Consider the following 17,333-nt stretch of genomic DNA (forward strand, 5'->3'; position numbering starts at 1 on the left):
AAAAAAAAAAAAAAAAAACTCAAATGTTATGCTTCTCACAACTCACCAAGATGTTGCCCTACTCCTTGCAAAGAAGGGCTCGTCATATCAACACTTATTAGAATGATAAAATGTTAGAGCCAAAAGGTTCCCCAAGTGCCACAGTGTCATGGAGGCCCTTGCTGTGCAAATGGAGCAGCCCCAGGAAAGTGGTGACTTTCAATCAAGGTCACACATCTGGAAAGGAGGAGGTCCCAGATGTGGCCCCGCTCTCAGATTTGTAATGCTGATAGCTGGAGAGTGTTTATTAGGTGCAGTCCGGGGCTCAGTGCCTGACGCATATGAACTGGTGGAATCTTCACTGCGGGCTTCTGAAATGGGCTCTAGCATTCCCACGCCATCCGCCTCATCGACATTATTGCGACCAGCCATCTGGGGAAACAGGTCCAGAGAAATGAAGTAGCTCGCCCGGGGCACACAAGCTGCCATTGGCTGATCAAGACTCAACCAGACTCCCATCAGCCCGAGTCCATCTGGTGGACCACAGCACTGCTGAGTGAACGGCCGCTGTCCCTTCGCCTGGTGGTTTCTTACTTTTTCGTATTCTGATTGGGCTGGCCAGGCTTGTAAACTGTTGCTATACGAATTCATGAAAGACACAGTTTATTAGTTTGCCGAGGCTGCCATAACCAGGTACCACAGACTGGGTGGCTGAAACAACACACATCTCTTTTCTCACCGTTCTGGAGGCTGGAAGTCCAAGATCAAGAGGTCAGCAGGGTTGGCTTCCTGGGGGCCTCTCTCCTGGGCTTGTGGATGGCCACCTTCTCCCCATGCCCTCAGGAGGTCTTCCCTCTGGCTCTGTGTGTGTCCTAATCTCCTCTTCTTATGGACACCAGTCAGGTTGGAGCGGGGCCCACCCATACGAACTCATTTTCCCTTAATCCCCTCTTACAGGCTCTGTCTTTGCATGCAGTCCCATCCTGAGGTGCTGGGGGCTCGGGTTCCAGCACGTTCATCTGGGGAGGACACAGTCCAGACCATCACGCATGTGCGTGTGCCTTTTTCTGGTGGGAACCCTACTTATAAAAACACTCGATTAGAAACAAACAGGCTCAGGCACTGTATGTGTATAGATCTTCGTTCTTTACCTGGTGGGAGCTGTTAAAACCAGCGGCACCTCACTTGGTGAGCTGGAGCGAGGAGTGCTTTAAAACTGAGTTTGGGAAGGAAGAGGCGGTTTCTGGCAGAGGCGCTCCGTGCCCACCGTGCAGCCCTATCCAGTGCCCACCTGTGCCCGGCGCAGCTGCAGTCAGCCCTCTCCACCCACGGTGGCACCCAGAGACATCCCTGCTGCGTGGGGCCCTGGCCCTCACGACTGAACAGCATGGCAGCAAATAATATTAATAAAATAAGAGAACAGAAATTCAGACCCCCAAAGGTGGGCACCTTATGCAGAAAACCCTTTTTCCTTTCACCTTTGTTCCTCCTGGAGAGAAGGAAAGCTGAGGACAGCTCTCCAGGGCCCAGTTTTGTTTGATTTTTCTACTGAAGGGTGAGTAACAACAAGAGCACAATCCTGGGTGTGCTGGGGTGGAGGGCGTGGCAGCTGTGGGCACTGTCTGCCATCTGGCAGGGCAGGCACACCTCGGGCACCCAGGAACCTGTGTTAGCTTGCCAGGGATGCCGTTCGGGCCCCATGGCCAGCCTCCAGAAACCAGAAAAAGAGAAAGGGACTCATTTCTGACTTCTGGCTTTGTGTGAGGGCCCAGCGGAGGGACCTAGAGGTAGATCAGATTGCCTGGCATTTCTATCAGCCTGTATGCTCGTGAATGAGGAAAATAATTCATTTCACTAAAAACAAATACACACTCACAAAGCACCGGACAGATACAATGGGGACAACACTCTCTGTGGTACTGTCACCACACAGGGACAGTACGCACAATAGCTGACATTGTGTTTATTTTGTACCAGTCTAAGCAGTTCTACAGGCATTATCTCATTCCGTCTTCAAAACTGGCCTGCACGGGAAGGTGGTATTAGCATCCCCACTTGGTGCAGGAGAAAAAGGAGGCTGTCCCAACTGCTGGCTGTCACACAAGCGGGAGAAGAGTCCTCTGGGCAGGGGGCATTTTGGAGGGAACGTTCCATTTACCTGTGAGTTTTTCCTCTTAAGGGACTGGTTTTTTCTGTTTTCCATTTCTGAAGTGGCATTATAAGTAATCCCCAATCAACTCAAAGCTGCTTTTCTGGCTCTCTTATTACCTTCTCAAAGAGGAAGTCACAGGTGCTTCGAGGTCCAAACAATATTTGGGGACCCTCTCTGCAGAAAAATACACACATAACTATGCATCCAAATTCAGGTGATTTGGGCCCCCCTACCTCCCCACAAAGCTCACCCATGGACCCAGGGCAAGAACCCTTGTTTTAATGCAGGATTTTTCAAAGTGCAGGCCACCACCCACTACTGCATCATTAAGTCAGTTTAGAAGCGAATGATCTTTTATTTATTCTAATGAAATATAATACAACAGAAAATATTTAGAATGTATTGGAATAAGAGTATTGTGAGGCTTTAAAAGTAATTTTCATTCAAATCTGGCCATGTACAAAGTCCCAAGGCTACTTGTATTGCTCACTAGTGTTTGAGAACCGACGTTGCAGAAGCCTTACCTCCTCCCACCCACTCCAAGCTCAAGTCTGCCCTGCTGTCTTCAGCCAAGAACCGCCTGTGTGTCAGGACAGGCACAAGCCTCATTTCGACAGAACTCTCCTTATCAACCAGCACCACCCCGGCCACTTGCTCAGTGTTTTTGGGCTTCATTCTCCTGTACCACTTCTTTAGAATTTATCAAATGATACGAGGGGTTTTGTTTTGTTTTTGAGACAGAGTCTCGCTCTATTACCAGGATGGAGTGCAGTGGCATGAATCTCGGCTCACTGCAACCTCTGCCTCCCAGGTTCAAGCAATTCTCCTGCTTCAGCCTCCCGAGTAGCTGGGACTACAGGGGCACGCCACCACACCTGGCTAATTTTTGTATTTTTAGTAGAGACGGGGTTTCACCACGTTGGCCAGAATGGTGTTGATCTCTTGACCTCATGATCCACCCGCCTCCACCTTCCAAAGTGCTGGGATTACAGGCGTGAGCCACCGCACCCGGCCAATGCAAAAGTTTTTAAAATGATCGTTTATTGAGTGCCAGTTCAGCGCCAGATGCTAGGAACTTTGTTTGCATATTCAGGATTCCGTTTCTTTTTTCTTTTTTTTTTCTCAAGACAGTCTCCCTCTGTCGCTTAGGCTGGAGTACAGTGGCACGATCTCAGCTCACTGTCCCCTCCACCTCCCGGGTTCAAGTAATTCTTCCGCCTTAGCCTCCTGAGTAGTTGGGATTACAGGTGCCCACCACACACTTAGCTAATTTTTATGATTTTTAATAGAGATGGGGTTTTGCCATGTTGGCCAGACTGGTCTTGAACCCCTGGCCTCAGGTGATTCGTCTGTCTCGGCCTCCCAAAGTGTTGGGATTACAGGTGTGGGCCACTGTGCCCAGCCATATTCAGGATTTCTAATCTTCACACAACACTAGAAGAAAGGCATTATCATCATTTTGATTCCAAATTTACAAATGAGGAAGGTGAGGCTCAGAGATGAACTTGCTCTACAGGGCTGCCACTTTGTGTACGTGGCAGGAGTTACCTGGTTGCTGTCATTATGTGGTAAAGAAACCACACTACGTGACCTGGAGTCCAAAGACCTATCTGCACGATTTAACTAAACCACTTGCTTAAAGGTTCCTTTAACTAAGGTTCCTTCCATCATGGAACCTTAATTTCTTTAATCTCTAAAGTCCCAAAGAGCCTATTTCAAAGTTGTATCCATTGAGAGAATGCACAGATGAATGCCCCGAAATCTGCAAAGCACTACCTCAGCAACATGCTTAGGCCCTGGAAGAACCGTGACTATATCCTCTTTCCCTCAACCCTACCCTCCAACACACCCTCCAATTGCACATTAAATACTTGCCAATTGGTTGCTACTTAAGGACAAGAATGATGCCTATTATTCCCTTTGTTTAGCATAACCCTGGCCCAGCTTTCAAAAGAAAGTGTCCTTAATAAACAAAAAGACTCCATGACAATTGTCCCTAAGAGAGCAGAGACGTAATGCGGAAAGGACAAAAGCAAAACATGGCTGCATGTGGTCCATCAAGCAAGCATGTCCAGATCCAGAAGGAAATCAGCTTGTGGACACCAGCAGCAGGATGCCATCCTCAGGGCATTGCTGCCTCCATTTTTAGGTCGCTGTTGATGGCACCTCTAAGAGAAGTGGAATATCAAGGTCATGTTGATGTAGGAGAGATGTGAGTCTTAGAGATTTCACTGAAGTTCCTCAACTTTTTTCTTTTTTGCAATCATTCAGAAACCTAGATGGTATATATTTAAAGCAAAACAAGATGAGTTTAAAGCTGTTCCTGAGCTGGATAAAGTGATCAGGTGCAGGAAGTTAAAATTGCAAGGAGCAAGGACGACCGATCAAATCCACATGTCCTCTCCCAGAGTGTCTGGGCTCAGGACCTTCTTCATTATTCAACACATTTAACCACGCTGACAATCAAGTAGCTAGGATAACTTGTACCTGCAACAGCTATTAAAACAGTAAGTTTGTCTAACCCTTCACGTTCTTGTGGATTTCAGCATCTCCTTGAAGGCAGGATGCATATCATGTCCTGTACGAGCCAGGCAAATAAATGTGCTGGATCAGCATGCACTTAAAATCTGCAGATGCGTGTCCAGTAGTGAGTATATCGTAGTACAAAATAAAACAGTAAACTACTTTGGGTAAGCTTTCTGACCAGAACAGGCATGTGGAAAGCATGTCAGCTGGAGATGACTTTTTGCCCATTGAGTCATTTGAGCTCCAAATACAAGAAGAAACAACAAGTGATTCTCAAAATTGCTTTTCTTCTTGCATACATTTTACACCATGTCCTCCTAGGCCTCTGTACCTTGGAAGGCCACCGTTGTTTTTCTCATTTGACCTGCCCCCAAACCACATAAGAAAGCAATATAAATTCAAAAAGCTTTGATTTCCCTGACATGGTAAACAGTACTCAGGTTTTTGTAGTAACTATCCCCAACAGCAAGATTTTAATGATCATAAAGTTGATACCTGCTCAGTCCTCAGCAAAGATGGTTTTATGGTTGAAATGTAAAGAGGGATTTTTTTGTTTTAATTTTATCCCCGGGGCCACCACCGCATATTCTGATGGTCAATGAAATTCTCTTCGCAACGTGGGCTAGGGGCTGGGGGCCAAGGGACGAGCCAGCACATTGTCATTGAGTTGCCATGGTTGTGTTACTATCAGAACACACAGGTTCTACACACACTAGGACTACCAAGAAGAGGAGTTTGGGGGGCTGTTTGTAACTTGACATTTTGGAGAGTAAAAGTTTCTTTTTATGGTTTTAAGTGACCCTTGGGGCAATTCTGAGTCAGTCTGGCTGCTCCTGAGAAGCTGGCCATGGCTGGAGGAGCAGAAGCTGGGAGCTGAGAAGCAGGCCAGTTCGTCTGGGAAAGAACAATGCCTCCGCAGACAGACACAACGGCCGCCTCTCATTTTCCACCAACTCTTACAATAAGATGGAAAGGACCATGGAGCTGCCTCGCAGGGCCTCCTGAGCCTAGAGAGAGAACATTAGCTCTGCAGCTACAGATATGCAAATCTGCTGTGAGAGCTACAATAGCCTAGGAAAGCCCCGTGGGTGGGATGGATGAAGCAACACTCTTCTGCTGGGGCTCTTTTCTATCCTTGTAGGAACCATAAGTTCCAGACTTTGTCATCTTGATTTCTACAAGCTGGGACTGGCTTTTAGGGCCATCCAGATACAAGGTAGAAGAAAGAGGAATATTCATTATCCAGAAATCCTAGCGAATATCCTCAGTAATGTGCAGAAATATTTAGACTGTCAGTTGCATAGATCATATCATTAACTCAGCATGGATATAAATCCTGCTTGTTAACTGCTTTTGTTTTTAACTTTAACACCTTTAAGGCATTGTTCAGTCATAACTTCTATAATGAGATTCTGGAACCTTCTATTTGTTCTTCAGATTACACCATCTGAAGAACATTGAAAGACCTTGTAGCTTGATCTATTTTAGGTTTTTGTTTGTTTAAGATCCTAGACCTGAATTGACATTGATGGTGGGTTTATCCTAAGACAGATGGCCCACAGCTAGCCACCACTTCCACTGGAGATGTCCAAATTCTAGTTCTGGCCACCACACTTGTGTACTTGGCCTTAGGCAAATGACCCTGCCTCACCTGGTAAAGGGGTGGTAGCAACAAGACTGGCCCAGCTTACCAGGGTGTAGTGTGGATTAACTCACCAGTGCTTCTTTACAAACACAAATGCTGATTTCTAAAAGTCTGAACTTCCCGACTCCTAGGGACACATGGTGAAACACATTAAACAGGATGAGTTTTCCAAACTGTCATGCGCACTCCCCAAAACTATTAAATTTACAGCCTGCTTGGGTTTCAGTCATCCAGCCTACATCCAAGTTGAAGCCTCTTCAACCAAGGATGACAATTATGAGGTTTTGGATTGCAAACCACTGCAGTACCTGGCTTCTGTCACAGAAGAGGATCAGGTTTCTCTCATTTGTAATCTTGAAATCGAGCTTTCAGATCAAAATGCAGAGGCGGGGAAGGGACAATAGAGGAAGCCACCTGAAGTATAACATGATTCCTAAGCAGTATTTTGACTTAGTGCTTTTATTTATTATACATTAGAAATCTTCTAGGCTGTCCTTTAGCTAAAGCTCCAAATTTATCATGACATTTGTCTCGGAGCCCGGGAAAGACCTCATGAGAAGGGAAGGCTCACAGCAGACTCCTACTGTGGAGAGGCACCAGCACACTTAAATAGCATGCCTGCAACATCTGGAAATGGAATTCTGCCATCTTTGTTCAAGTGAAGATAATTTCAACCTGCTTAGGAGCAAAACAAATTTTAAGAGTAAATCATTCTGCCGGATGAAGTGGCTTATGCCTGTAATCCCAGCACTTTGGGAGGCTAAGAAAGGCAGATCACTTGAAGTCAGGAGTTTGAGATCAGTCTGGCCAACATGGTGAAACCACATCTCTATTAAACATACAAAAATTAGTTGGGCATGGTGGCGGATGCCTGTAATCCCAGCTATTTGGGAGGCTGAGGCAGGAGAATCTTGAACCTGGGAGGCAGAAGCTGCAGTCAGCCAAGATTGCACCACTGCACTCTAGCCTGGGCGACAGAGTGAGGCTCCATCTCAAAAAAAAGAGTAAATCATTCTGAAGGTAAAGATATTAGATATAGGAATATGTGAGACTTTGTCACTACCTTATTCTTTAATTTCATTTAAATTACATAGTACATATCTGATTAAGAAGATCCAAATTAAAATTCACCTCTGCATTTATGGATCCAAAAGGAGGCTTATAGACCAACAGACCTATCGGGAGGGTGGTGCTATGTTGCACTGCATAAAATAACCTAAACAGCCCAAAATACTTAGAAAACAATCATCCTAACCCTTCCCAGAAAATCTCCAAATTAAGTGACTCCTCCATCAAAAACCTCAAGGATGAAATGCTTAGTCTTACATTAGGTAAAATATTTCAGAAGGTAATTTATTCATCTATTTTGTCAAATGTAGCTTACTTTACTATGTGTGTAAAGCTGTGGTAAATCTTACCTGTGCTTAAGAAAACATAAAATTGCTCATTAGAGAGCCAAGTTGAATGAATAAGATGTATTCTAACTTTTAAGTGCTTGTTAGTGGAAGTCGTTTACATTGTTTTGCTTCCTAATTTAAATTTATTGATGGCCCTAGAGACACAGAGATGTTTGCTGTAATACACATTGCTTCAACAATGCTCATACACTCTCACCTCCTCTACCTGTCAGAGGTAATTTCTAAAAACTCGTCCCACAGACAATTAACAAATAATTTTCATTGACCTAAAAAGAAAATTTTATAACAGGACATGATGGAAATATTTCTTTTCCCAGTATCTTCTTATAACACGAATCACAAGATTCTTATTTTAAAAAAATAGGACGGTGAACATTCTTTATCTGTTGGTTTTTAGCAGTTTTCCTGAAGAATTCCAATTATTCACTGAAAAGTTCATTTAAATTGGAGAGTATACCTCTTCGAAACATATCCCACGTCCATCCCCAGCTTTCCTCCTCCATTACTCCCCACCACCTTGACCCAAGGCTGCTACCCGTCGCCTCCCAGCTGGAATCCCTGACTCCCCTTTACAAGGGAGTTTTTTTTTGCACTGCAGACATAATGATCTTTTAAAAATGAGAAAATGACAAATTTTCTGCATAAAGCCTTCAGAAGACTTTCTATAGCACTTAGCATGAAACCCAAATCCTCCACCAGGGCCTCTAGGCCCTATGTAATCTGACCCATGCCTCCCAATTTTTCAAGGCAGATGGCCTCTCCACTCCTTATTCCAAGCTCATTCCCAGTTCAAGGTCTTTGTATTTGTCATTCCTTTTGTCTGGACCATTCTCCAACCAGATCTTAGTCTGCCTATGACTTCTCATCACTCAGGTGTGAGCTAAGTTGTCTCCTCCATAGAGAGCTCTTTCCTGACCATCATATCACCTTATTTAAGTCTTCCGGTCAGGCACGGTGGCTCACGCCTGTAATCCCAGCACTTTGGGAGGCCAAGGCGGGCGGATCACCTGAGGTCAGGAGCTTGAGACCAGTCTGACCAACATTATAAAACTCTGTCTCTACTAAAAATACAAAATTAGCTGGGCACGGTGGTGCATGCCTGTAATCCCAGTTACTCAGGAGGCTGAGGGAGAAGAATCACTTGAACTCAGGAGGCGGAGGTTGCCATGAGCCAAGATCATGCCATTGCATTCCAGCCTGGGCAACACGAGCGAAACTCCATCTCAAAAAAAAATGTCTTCCTTGCTCTGCAAACATTTTATTTGTAATCTATTATCCATCTCTTCGTACTAGAATGTAAGCTCCATGACAGCAGGCGACTAATCTGTTTGCTTTCATTTCTATATTCCCAGCACAGCATCTAGCACACAGCACAAAATGCTGTTGATGAATGTTAATTACACTAGCACAGTAGTTACGAGCCTGGGCTTTGCAGTTAGATCAATCAGGATTCAAATACCAGGTTGGAAATTTACTATCTCTGCAACTTATTTGAACAAATTCTTTTTAAAGACTTGATTTCTTTATAAAATAGAAACACTTGTGGGGCAAAATAAATCCAGATTTAAATGAGGTAGGTGGGATTCATTTCCTCAGCCAGAGCTAAGGCTGTAATTCAAGACTTTCTCTTAATTCCCAACCTCAAACTTAAGATGTCATGAAGGGGAAAAACAGCAAACTTTCAGTCATTTTTATGTAATAATTTTCTTTCCGAGACCTAAAATCGCAGTATTTTAAAAGCACATACATAGGCTTCTGCGGTCAGACCGCCTAAGTTCAAGCCCGCTCCTGTGCTTACTGCTGGTGGTGATGCCCACTCCCGGGCCTCAGCCTCCTCAGGGAAGAACAGCACTTCCATCAGGCAGCAACGCCAGGGGAATCTCAGTGCTTTCTCAATGGTAGGCACACGATCCCCCCTTAGTATCTGACTGAATTGAAAATACTTCTTGCTTAGATTCAAGATCTACTGCCAAGAATTAATTTCACTAGAAGAAAAAAGTGCACTTTCCAATATGAAAATATGAATGACATTAAAGCCATGTCAACAGATGAATACTGGATGGTGCACATAACAAGCCAGTGACTCCCATCAACTCAGGGGTCCTCTGGCCATGAGCAACTGATGGCTTTGAAGATCATCATTGCTCTTAGAATTTTATTCCAACACGGTCACATTATATTGTCTATTTGCAGAGGCTCATAGGAAAATTTCCAATACAACAAAGAACATTATAAAAAGACCCTTTAATAACTCAATTTATTAAGCAAATTCTCCCCGCTAGTCTTTGTTACTTAAATACTTAAATTCCCTATACTTTACTAAGACCTGGTTTTACTTTTCCGTGTTCAAATAATTTGCTTTCAAAAAATATTCTCTCCAAGGCACGTTCCTCCAACATGCACATCCCATCCACTTTCAGCAGACAATGGTGATGATGATAAATAAAAGCAATCACAGTGTCTGTAAGGTGGAGGGTTCAGGTTGTTCCTTTCCAGAATCATTAAGGGGCATATTTTCATCTTGGGGCATAAACGAACTGAACCTTATTGTCTGGGGGGAATTTAGACCACCTGTCTGGCAGCACACTGGCTGGCGTGGACTGTGTGTGGACGTCCTGAGGGGAGGGTGTGGAGAAAGGCAACCTACACAAAACACCCTTGTCCACATCCCTTCCTCTGCTTTTTAACTGGATGGAAATATGGCTTTGTATTGGCTCAGGTGACATAAAAAGGTAAAAACAGTAGATCTCAAATTATATTTTACTTTAAATATCAGAAGTCAAAAAAGGGTCCACAAATAAGTAGCTCCTGAGACCATGAGTGCGCGCGTGCATGCGTAAGTGGGTCTGTTTCAATTCCACATGGGTTTTTCCACACACTGGTTTTTGGCATGGAGCGCTGGTCTGCAGGACACCAGAGTGCCTTTGTGTCCCTTGCTGACACTACTGCATTGTGTTTTTCTACCCATTAACCAAGGATAAATGACCTAGATATTGTGCCTATTAAAGCCTCATTTTTCTTTTGCCCTTTTGTTCTTCAGTGTACCACATTATCACACACTGCACACATTTCTAAGTATTCTCAGTCTCAGATGCCCTTTTGAGGGAGTAATAGGAGCTTTTTGCGTGCATTTCTGTTGAGATATCTGGAGTGGAATTATGTGAGAGTAATTCAAGGTTTTCCTTCCTGTCTAGTCTTGGAGACAGTTTAGTGTATTACTAAAAGCTAATCTAGTATAAGAGGATATATCAAGAAACTGTACAAAAGCCAGAATGCTGTATTTGCATCTATTACGAATACAAAAAATAGAGTGAACACCAGTTTCCCTACATACTACATTCTATAATTACATCTCTGCATATCATGGGTCACTTTTATTAAAAGCATCATTACTACAGTTGGCAGCAATTTACATTTTATCTTACATGATAGCAGTTTTCAAAGAAAAAAATAAAAGGACATCACAACAAAGAAAAACAATACATTTACAAAGTCATGTCTGTAAACTTCAAGGCTAGTTTAGATCTGAGGTAATGCTGTTTTAGCTTTGTGGCTAAAGTAACAAAGTCCTTTAATTTAAAAAAGGTACCTGATTCTCTCTTTTCTCACTCTTTATTTATTCATCTATTTATTTTGTTTATACCAGTGCATTACAAGACCACGAGACAATGGAACTGCAGTTCTGTCTGGCAAGAACCCTCCCAGTAGGTTAATTTTCCAAAGGGACCCTTCACATTCAACAGCTGCCTTATTATTGCTGCGCCTCGGGACAGAGGCGTTCACACTAGCGTGGAGATTGTCAGAGTGTATGGATGTGTGTGTATGTGCGAGTGTGGGAACCCCCATACAGTCAAAAAAGGGAAACAAATGAGCAAGTATGATATGTATGGTAAATTTCATCTTGACCTTCACAGCAAAAAAATTAAAAATTAAAATTAAAAAAATTAAATATATAACTTCATACTTCCTTTGAGCGGCACCTCCTTCCATTAGTGCCACTCAGTTACAAATTGCTCTTTATTATAATACCAATGGTACCAAGAGAAAAAAAAGAAAAGCAGAGCATTATGTAAGTTTCCTTAAAAAGACATGATCACCTCTCAAATTTCATCTCTCCTAGGGATAATAAATAATGCACTGCACAATACTTAATGACCAAGATACCTTTTGACACACCTGTATAACATGACTTGGACTTTTTTTTTTTTGCTACACTATGTTACAGAACAGCTTATAAAACTAGGTATGAACATTAACTGTGAGTGTAAACAGTAGGACTACCACTTGTCAAAAGTTTTAAACACTTGAACTGGAACTGGTACTGGTTATTCATCATTTTCATTGTTTTCTATTTCTTCCCCCCCATCAAGCGAGTCTAGCTCTTCACCCTGTGCTATTTCGTCTTCTAAGAGGGAGGACTCTGCAGTCTTATCCAGGCTCTCCTCGGCATCGCTGCCTTCGAGGGTCTCCCCATCTTTAAAGGGTCTTCCCTCGGCCTTGTCAGCAGCCTTTTCTTCGCTGGAGCCCACGGCATTCTGAAGTCCTGCCAATGCTGGGAACCCAGGCAGCGTCAATCCCCCCAGTCCTGGAGGTAGAAACATGGATGGGTAGAAGAGGCCCGGGGCCATGGTGGACAGGAGGAAAGGGTTGAAGGCTAGCGGGTTTGAGGGCAATCCGGCCGGGGCAGTAGCAGCACCAACAGATCCATTTGCAGAGTCAGCAGCCGAAACAGCATCTGTGCTTTTCTCAGAGTCTTTGTTCTCGTCTTCATTCTCATTTCCTTTCTCCTCTCCTTTTGAAGTGCTGTCTTCCGGTTCTCCTTGACTAGAAGCAGTAGTGGTGTTTCCAGTAGCAGCTGACAGAGGGTTATTCAACAGCCCGCCCAAGCCAAACACGTTGGGCAGGCCCGCCATTCCTGGCAGCATCAGGGGCAGCACAGCAGCAGGGTTCTTCGCGTCGCCTCCGGCAGTGGCAGCTGTTGCCAGTCCTGGAGGGAAGCCCATGAGGCCTGCCAGCTGGAGCGACTGGAGATTCTGGAGATTCTGAAGGCTCGTCAGGTCCATTCCAGCAAACAGGCTGTTCACCAGCAGAGGGTTGATCCCTGACGTGGAGGCCACAGCAGCAGCGGCCGCGGCTGCTCTGGCGATCTCACTTTTGGGCCTTCTTCCTCTTCTGCTTGCTCCTTCTCCCCGCACCACAGGCCCAGTGAGAAGGCGGTCAAACATCGACTCGGGAACAAAACCCTGGAGGAGAGGGGGAGGAGAACAATGGTTATAAGGGCTGCCGAAGACAACTGGATCTCAATGCGAGCCTCTGTGGTGAACCTGCCAGTCCAAATGGAAATACCTAAGTAGTTCTTCTCTTCTAACAGCTCAATGATAAAACTTATGAAGCAAAACTTCTGATTCTATTATTATGTTAGCTTGAACTGCAGAAAAACTGCTCAAGGGCTACTCATCAGTGAGGTAAATGTCATGTTAGCTGCATCCATAACTAACTCAAGAAATAATACATCAGAAAATACCTGATGGGGTACAAAAACAGATTTAGACAGGATGAATAAGATCTAATATTTGATAACACAACAGGGTGACTACACAGTCAACAATAATCTATTGTATATTCAAAAATAACTAAAAGAATATAATCGCCTTGTTTGTAATACAAAGGGTAAATGCTTGAGGTGATGCATATCTCATCTACCTAAAGTGATTATGTACCATGTGCCTGTACCAAAATATCTCACGTACCTTATAAATATACACACCTACTATGCACCCATCGCACATTTTAAAAAGTACATAATGTAAAATTATATCAAATCATCACTTGTGAGCCAGGTGCCATGGCTCACGCTTATAATCCCAGCACTTTGGGAGGCTAAGAGGAGGACTGCTTGAGCCCAGGAGTCTAAGACCAGCCCTGGGCAATATAGTAAGACCCTCTCTCTACAAAAAATGAAAAAAAATTCCAGGTTTGGCGGCATATGCCTGTCATCCCAGCTATCTGGCTAATCAGGAGGCTGAAGTAGGAGGACTGCTTGAGCCCAGGAGTTCGAGGCTGCAGTGAACTATGATCTCACCACTGAACTCCAGCCTGGGTGACAGAGCAAGACCCTGTCTCTTAAAAAAAACAAAAAACAAAAAACACCATGCTGTATACCTTGAATATATATTTTATTCATCAATTAATTTTTGTCAATTAAATATCTGTCAATTAAAAATTTTTTTGGTTGGGCATCAGTGGCTCACACTTGTAATCTCAGCACTTTGGGAGGTCAGGGTGGGCAGACTGCTTGAGCTGAATTCGACACCAGCCTGGACAACGTGGTGAAATCCCTTCTCTACAAAAAATACAAAAACTAGCCAGGCTTGGTGACGTGTGCCTGTAGTCCCAGTTGCTTGGGAGGCTGACGTGGGAGGATTGCTTGGGCCTGGGAGGTTGGGGTTGTAGTGAGCCGTGATTTTGCCACTGCACTCCAGCCTGGGTGACAGAAAAAGATCTTGCCTCAAAAAAAAAAAAAAAAAAAAAAATGTATGGGAGAAAAATTATAAAATAGTGTAACATAATATAAACCCAGGATGTTTTATTCCCTCTATAATGTGTTATTTTAAATATTTCAAATGTATGTAAGAGAAAAAGCATTTTTAAAATATGGAAAATGTAATTATGTCTTAGTATCTACTCTAGAAAAATGAAAACTTATGTTCACACCAAAACCTGTATACAATTGCTTATAGCAGCTCTATTCATAGCTTCAAAAATCAGGAAATAACCCAGATGTCCTTCCGTGTGTGAGGGCTAAGCACACAGGGTCACATCTATGCAATGGAGAGAGCCACTCAGCAACGGAAAGCAGTGAACTGTGACACATGCGACCACCATATGATGAGTGAAAGAAATCGCTTCAACACTTATGTCCCTCATGCTTCCATTTTAGGACATTCTCAAAAAGATAGGGATGGAGAACAGGTCAGCGGCACCCAGGGGCTGGGGTCGGAGAAAGGACAGTGTGAGGGATCTTGGTGACTGAGGGAACCCTATTCTGACTACAGTGTCGGTTCACAAACTCACACGTGTGTTAAGATGGATAGAACGTGACACCCAAAGCAAAGTTATTTTTAATGTATAATTAAAACAAAAAAGAATCAGCATGTCATGAACTAATTTTTTAAAAGCTAATAATAACAAATCTTTTAGGCAAAACTGTTGTGTTTTTTTCTTTTAAATCAGAAATCACAATTAACCTTAATGATCTCAACCACCATACATTCCATTCCACAGATGAGCTGTTAAGTAGGTTTACCTGGGGCGATCCCCCCATGGAGAAGTCAACCTCCAAGACTGTGAATGTATGCCATACAAAAGCTTTTAAATTGGAGCTGACAAATGAATTCACTTTGGATTAATGATGTATTGATATAAGAAATCATGATGTATTAATGATGTATGAAAACCATGTATTATGTCAATTCTTTTTTAAGCTAAGAATAAGTTACTACTGAATAATTAATGGGCAACAGAAAATAAGAAAGACTCAGGAAAACAGTTTTGTATAGCTACCTTTCCTGACAGAAATGCAGTTTGTACTTACAGACTGCTTAACTATATCAGTCCAGTCTGGAGCAACTGCAAATTCGGGATTTTCTTCCAGCCACCTGGGTAGATCCTTCATTGGAGGCGCCATAGCTCCACCCATCTGGGTAGAGGCATTTGACAAATGATTAAAAATACAGTCTTCCCTCCACTCTCCATTAATCTACTCCCTTCCCCTTCTATAATACACACATACACCACACACACACACACACGCACGCACATGCACACATGCATGCATGCATTTGGGCAGACAGGATTCTTTTCCTTTATGGAAGACGGCAGGATAAAATACTTCTTTCTGGGCTAAGAAATCGCACAGTGATCAACTCCGTCTCCCAGCATTTACCTTCTTGCCATTTCGCTTATTGACAACAGGCACCCTTTCCTCTCCTGTCAAAGTGTTTATATCCAATTTATTAGGGTTTCGACATCTATGTCGTTTCTGTTTCGGTTTCTGAAATGAGGAAAACAGCACATCTGCATTCTTCTGCAAAAGAAGAAACATATTTAGTAAAACTGGTAAGCAGTACTTAGTCTTCTCTATATAAATGCCAGAGAGAACTGTCAGATCATCTTCATTATTATGGAAATTTGAATAATAATTTTAATTATTAATATTAGAAACTATATTTTTCTCTTTGAAAGAAAAAAACTCCTTTTTTACTCCTGTCCCTTAAGGAACACAGAAGTGAGAATTTGCTTTTCCTTTTGTGTATCAATAATCTCACTTAAAGTTTTTCTTCAAATGTTTAAAGAAGTCATGGTACTTTTAAAGGAGGCTTTCTGTAGTACTTTTACTAATTTCTAGTTAGTGGCTTAAATAAACACAGAGATGATACCACATCGACAACATGAGACTGTCTGTGATGAGAACTAACCCACAAATAGACAGATCTTGTGGTGAGTGGGGGTACATTCCGAGCGGCAAGAACACTAGGCTGAACCCAACAAAATAAAATGTAAAATCCTACATTTAAGTTTTAAAAAATCAATCACATAAATATAAAAAGCAAAAGACTTGCATTGCTGCCTAGCAAACAGTTTGACAAACCATGTGGAGATATGAATTATCTAATGTTTAATATAAGGCACAAGCATCAGTTGCTGTAAAAGCAGCTAATAAAATCTTGGGCTGCATTAACTGGTCAAATCTCTGGAAGTAACGGCTTCATAGCACTCTGGGATGGCCGGGCCTTGTCTGGAGACTAGAGAAAGTGCATTTAAGAGTGTTACCCCATACTAAGACTGCCTGGAAACGATGCCATAGAAAGAATAACTGAAGAAATCACATGTGTTTGATGGGAGAAGGAAACAGTAAGGAAATGCGTAACACACATCTTCAAATGACCATAAGACTGCCTTCAGTAAGACAGACCTCAAGCTAGTTTCTCTAATGCGGAAGATCCAACAGCAAAGACCTGGGAAATGTTTGAGACCCGGAAACTTTCAAGGACAAGGCAGAGGGACCAGCTGTCAGGGATTTCTATGTCATAAGGGAATGAAGTGGACCGACCTGGAAGATTCCTTCCAACTCTCAACTCTGCAATACTCACTGGTACATAACTTGGCATATCAACAGTGTATGTAGGGTGCAGCTTCAGCCATTCAACTAAATCCTTATTTTTAGGAGCATCTTCCCCCACCAGCCTAGTCCCATCTTCGAGACTGATAACAGGGATCCGCGTGTCTGGGTCCAGCTGTCCGGGAGAAGGAATGTTTCTTGTTGGTGGGGTCTCTATATCTTCTTCAAAAGCTTTGGTCACCTCAGCATCCTCCTGCAGAAAGTTAACAATGGTATGAATTCTCACATGAAGAAAGAGATTCTTACAATGTCCTATTTCAAGAAAATACTACCCTAGCATAATGGATCTTTGATAAAAAAGAAAAGAAAAGAAAAGAAAATAGTTGCTAGAAAAAATGTCAGTTTGGGAACAGCTATTAAAAGTTAGAAGATGAGGCTGGGTGCAGTGGCTCATGCCTGCAATCCCAGCACTTTGGGAAGCCGAGGTGGGCA

General features: G+C 43.1%; 1 protein-coding gene across 7 annotated transcripts in view; it reads right to left on the reverse strand.

Annotated features, from left to right (window-relative positions):
* Nucleotides 1–10,981: 10,981 nt before the first annotated feature.
* The window catches only part of CHD7 (chromodomain helicase DNA binding protein 7), a 179,046-nt gene continuing 172,694 nt past the window's right edge, over nucleotides 10,982–17,333 (reverse strand). For 2 of the 7 annotated variants that reach the window (XM_037745391.1, XM_017547549.2), the window contains 4 exons: nucleotides 16,873–17,094; nucleotides 15,666–15,806; nucleotides 15,315–15,419; nucleotides 11,929–12,963 (listed from right to left, as the gene is read on the reverse strand). In XM_037745391.1, coding sequence (XP_037601319.1) covers nucleotides 12,046–12,963; nucleotides 15,315–15,419; nucleotides 15,666–15,806; nucleotides 16,873–17,094 — 1,386 coding nt within the window. In that variant the 3' untranslated portion in view covers nucleotides 11,929–12,045. Of the gene's footprint in view, nucleotides 12,964–15,314; nucleotides 15,420–15,665; nucleotides 15,807–16,872; nucleotides 17,095–17,333 lie in introns of all 7 variants that reach the window. The other 5 variants (XM_017547548.2, XM_017547551.2, XM_017547553.2 and 2 more) reach the window with 5 other exon arrangements.

The sequence above is a fragment of the Cebus imitator genome, unplaced genomic scaffold, assembly GCF_001604975.1.
Source record: "Cebus imitator isolate Cc_AM_T3 unplaced genomic scaffold, Cebus_imitator-1.0 Scaffold199, whole genome shotgun sequence".
Taxonomy (NCBI): domain Eukaryota; kingdom Metazoa; phylum Chordata; class Mammalia; order Primates; family Cebidae; genus Cebus; species Cebus imitator.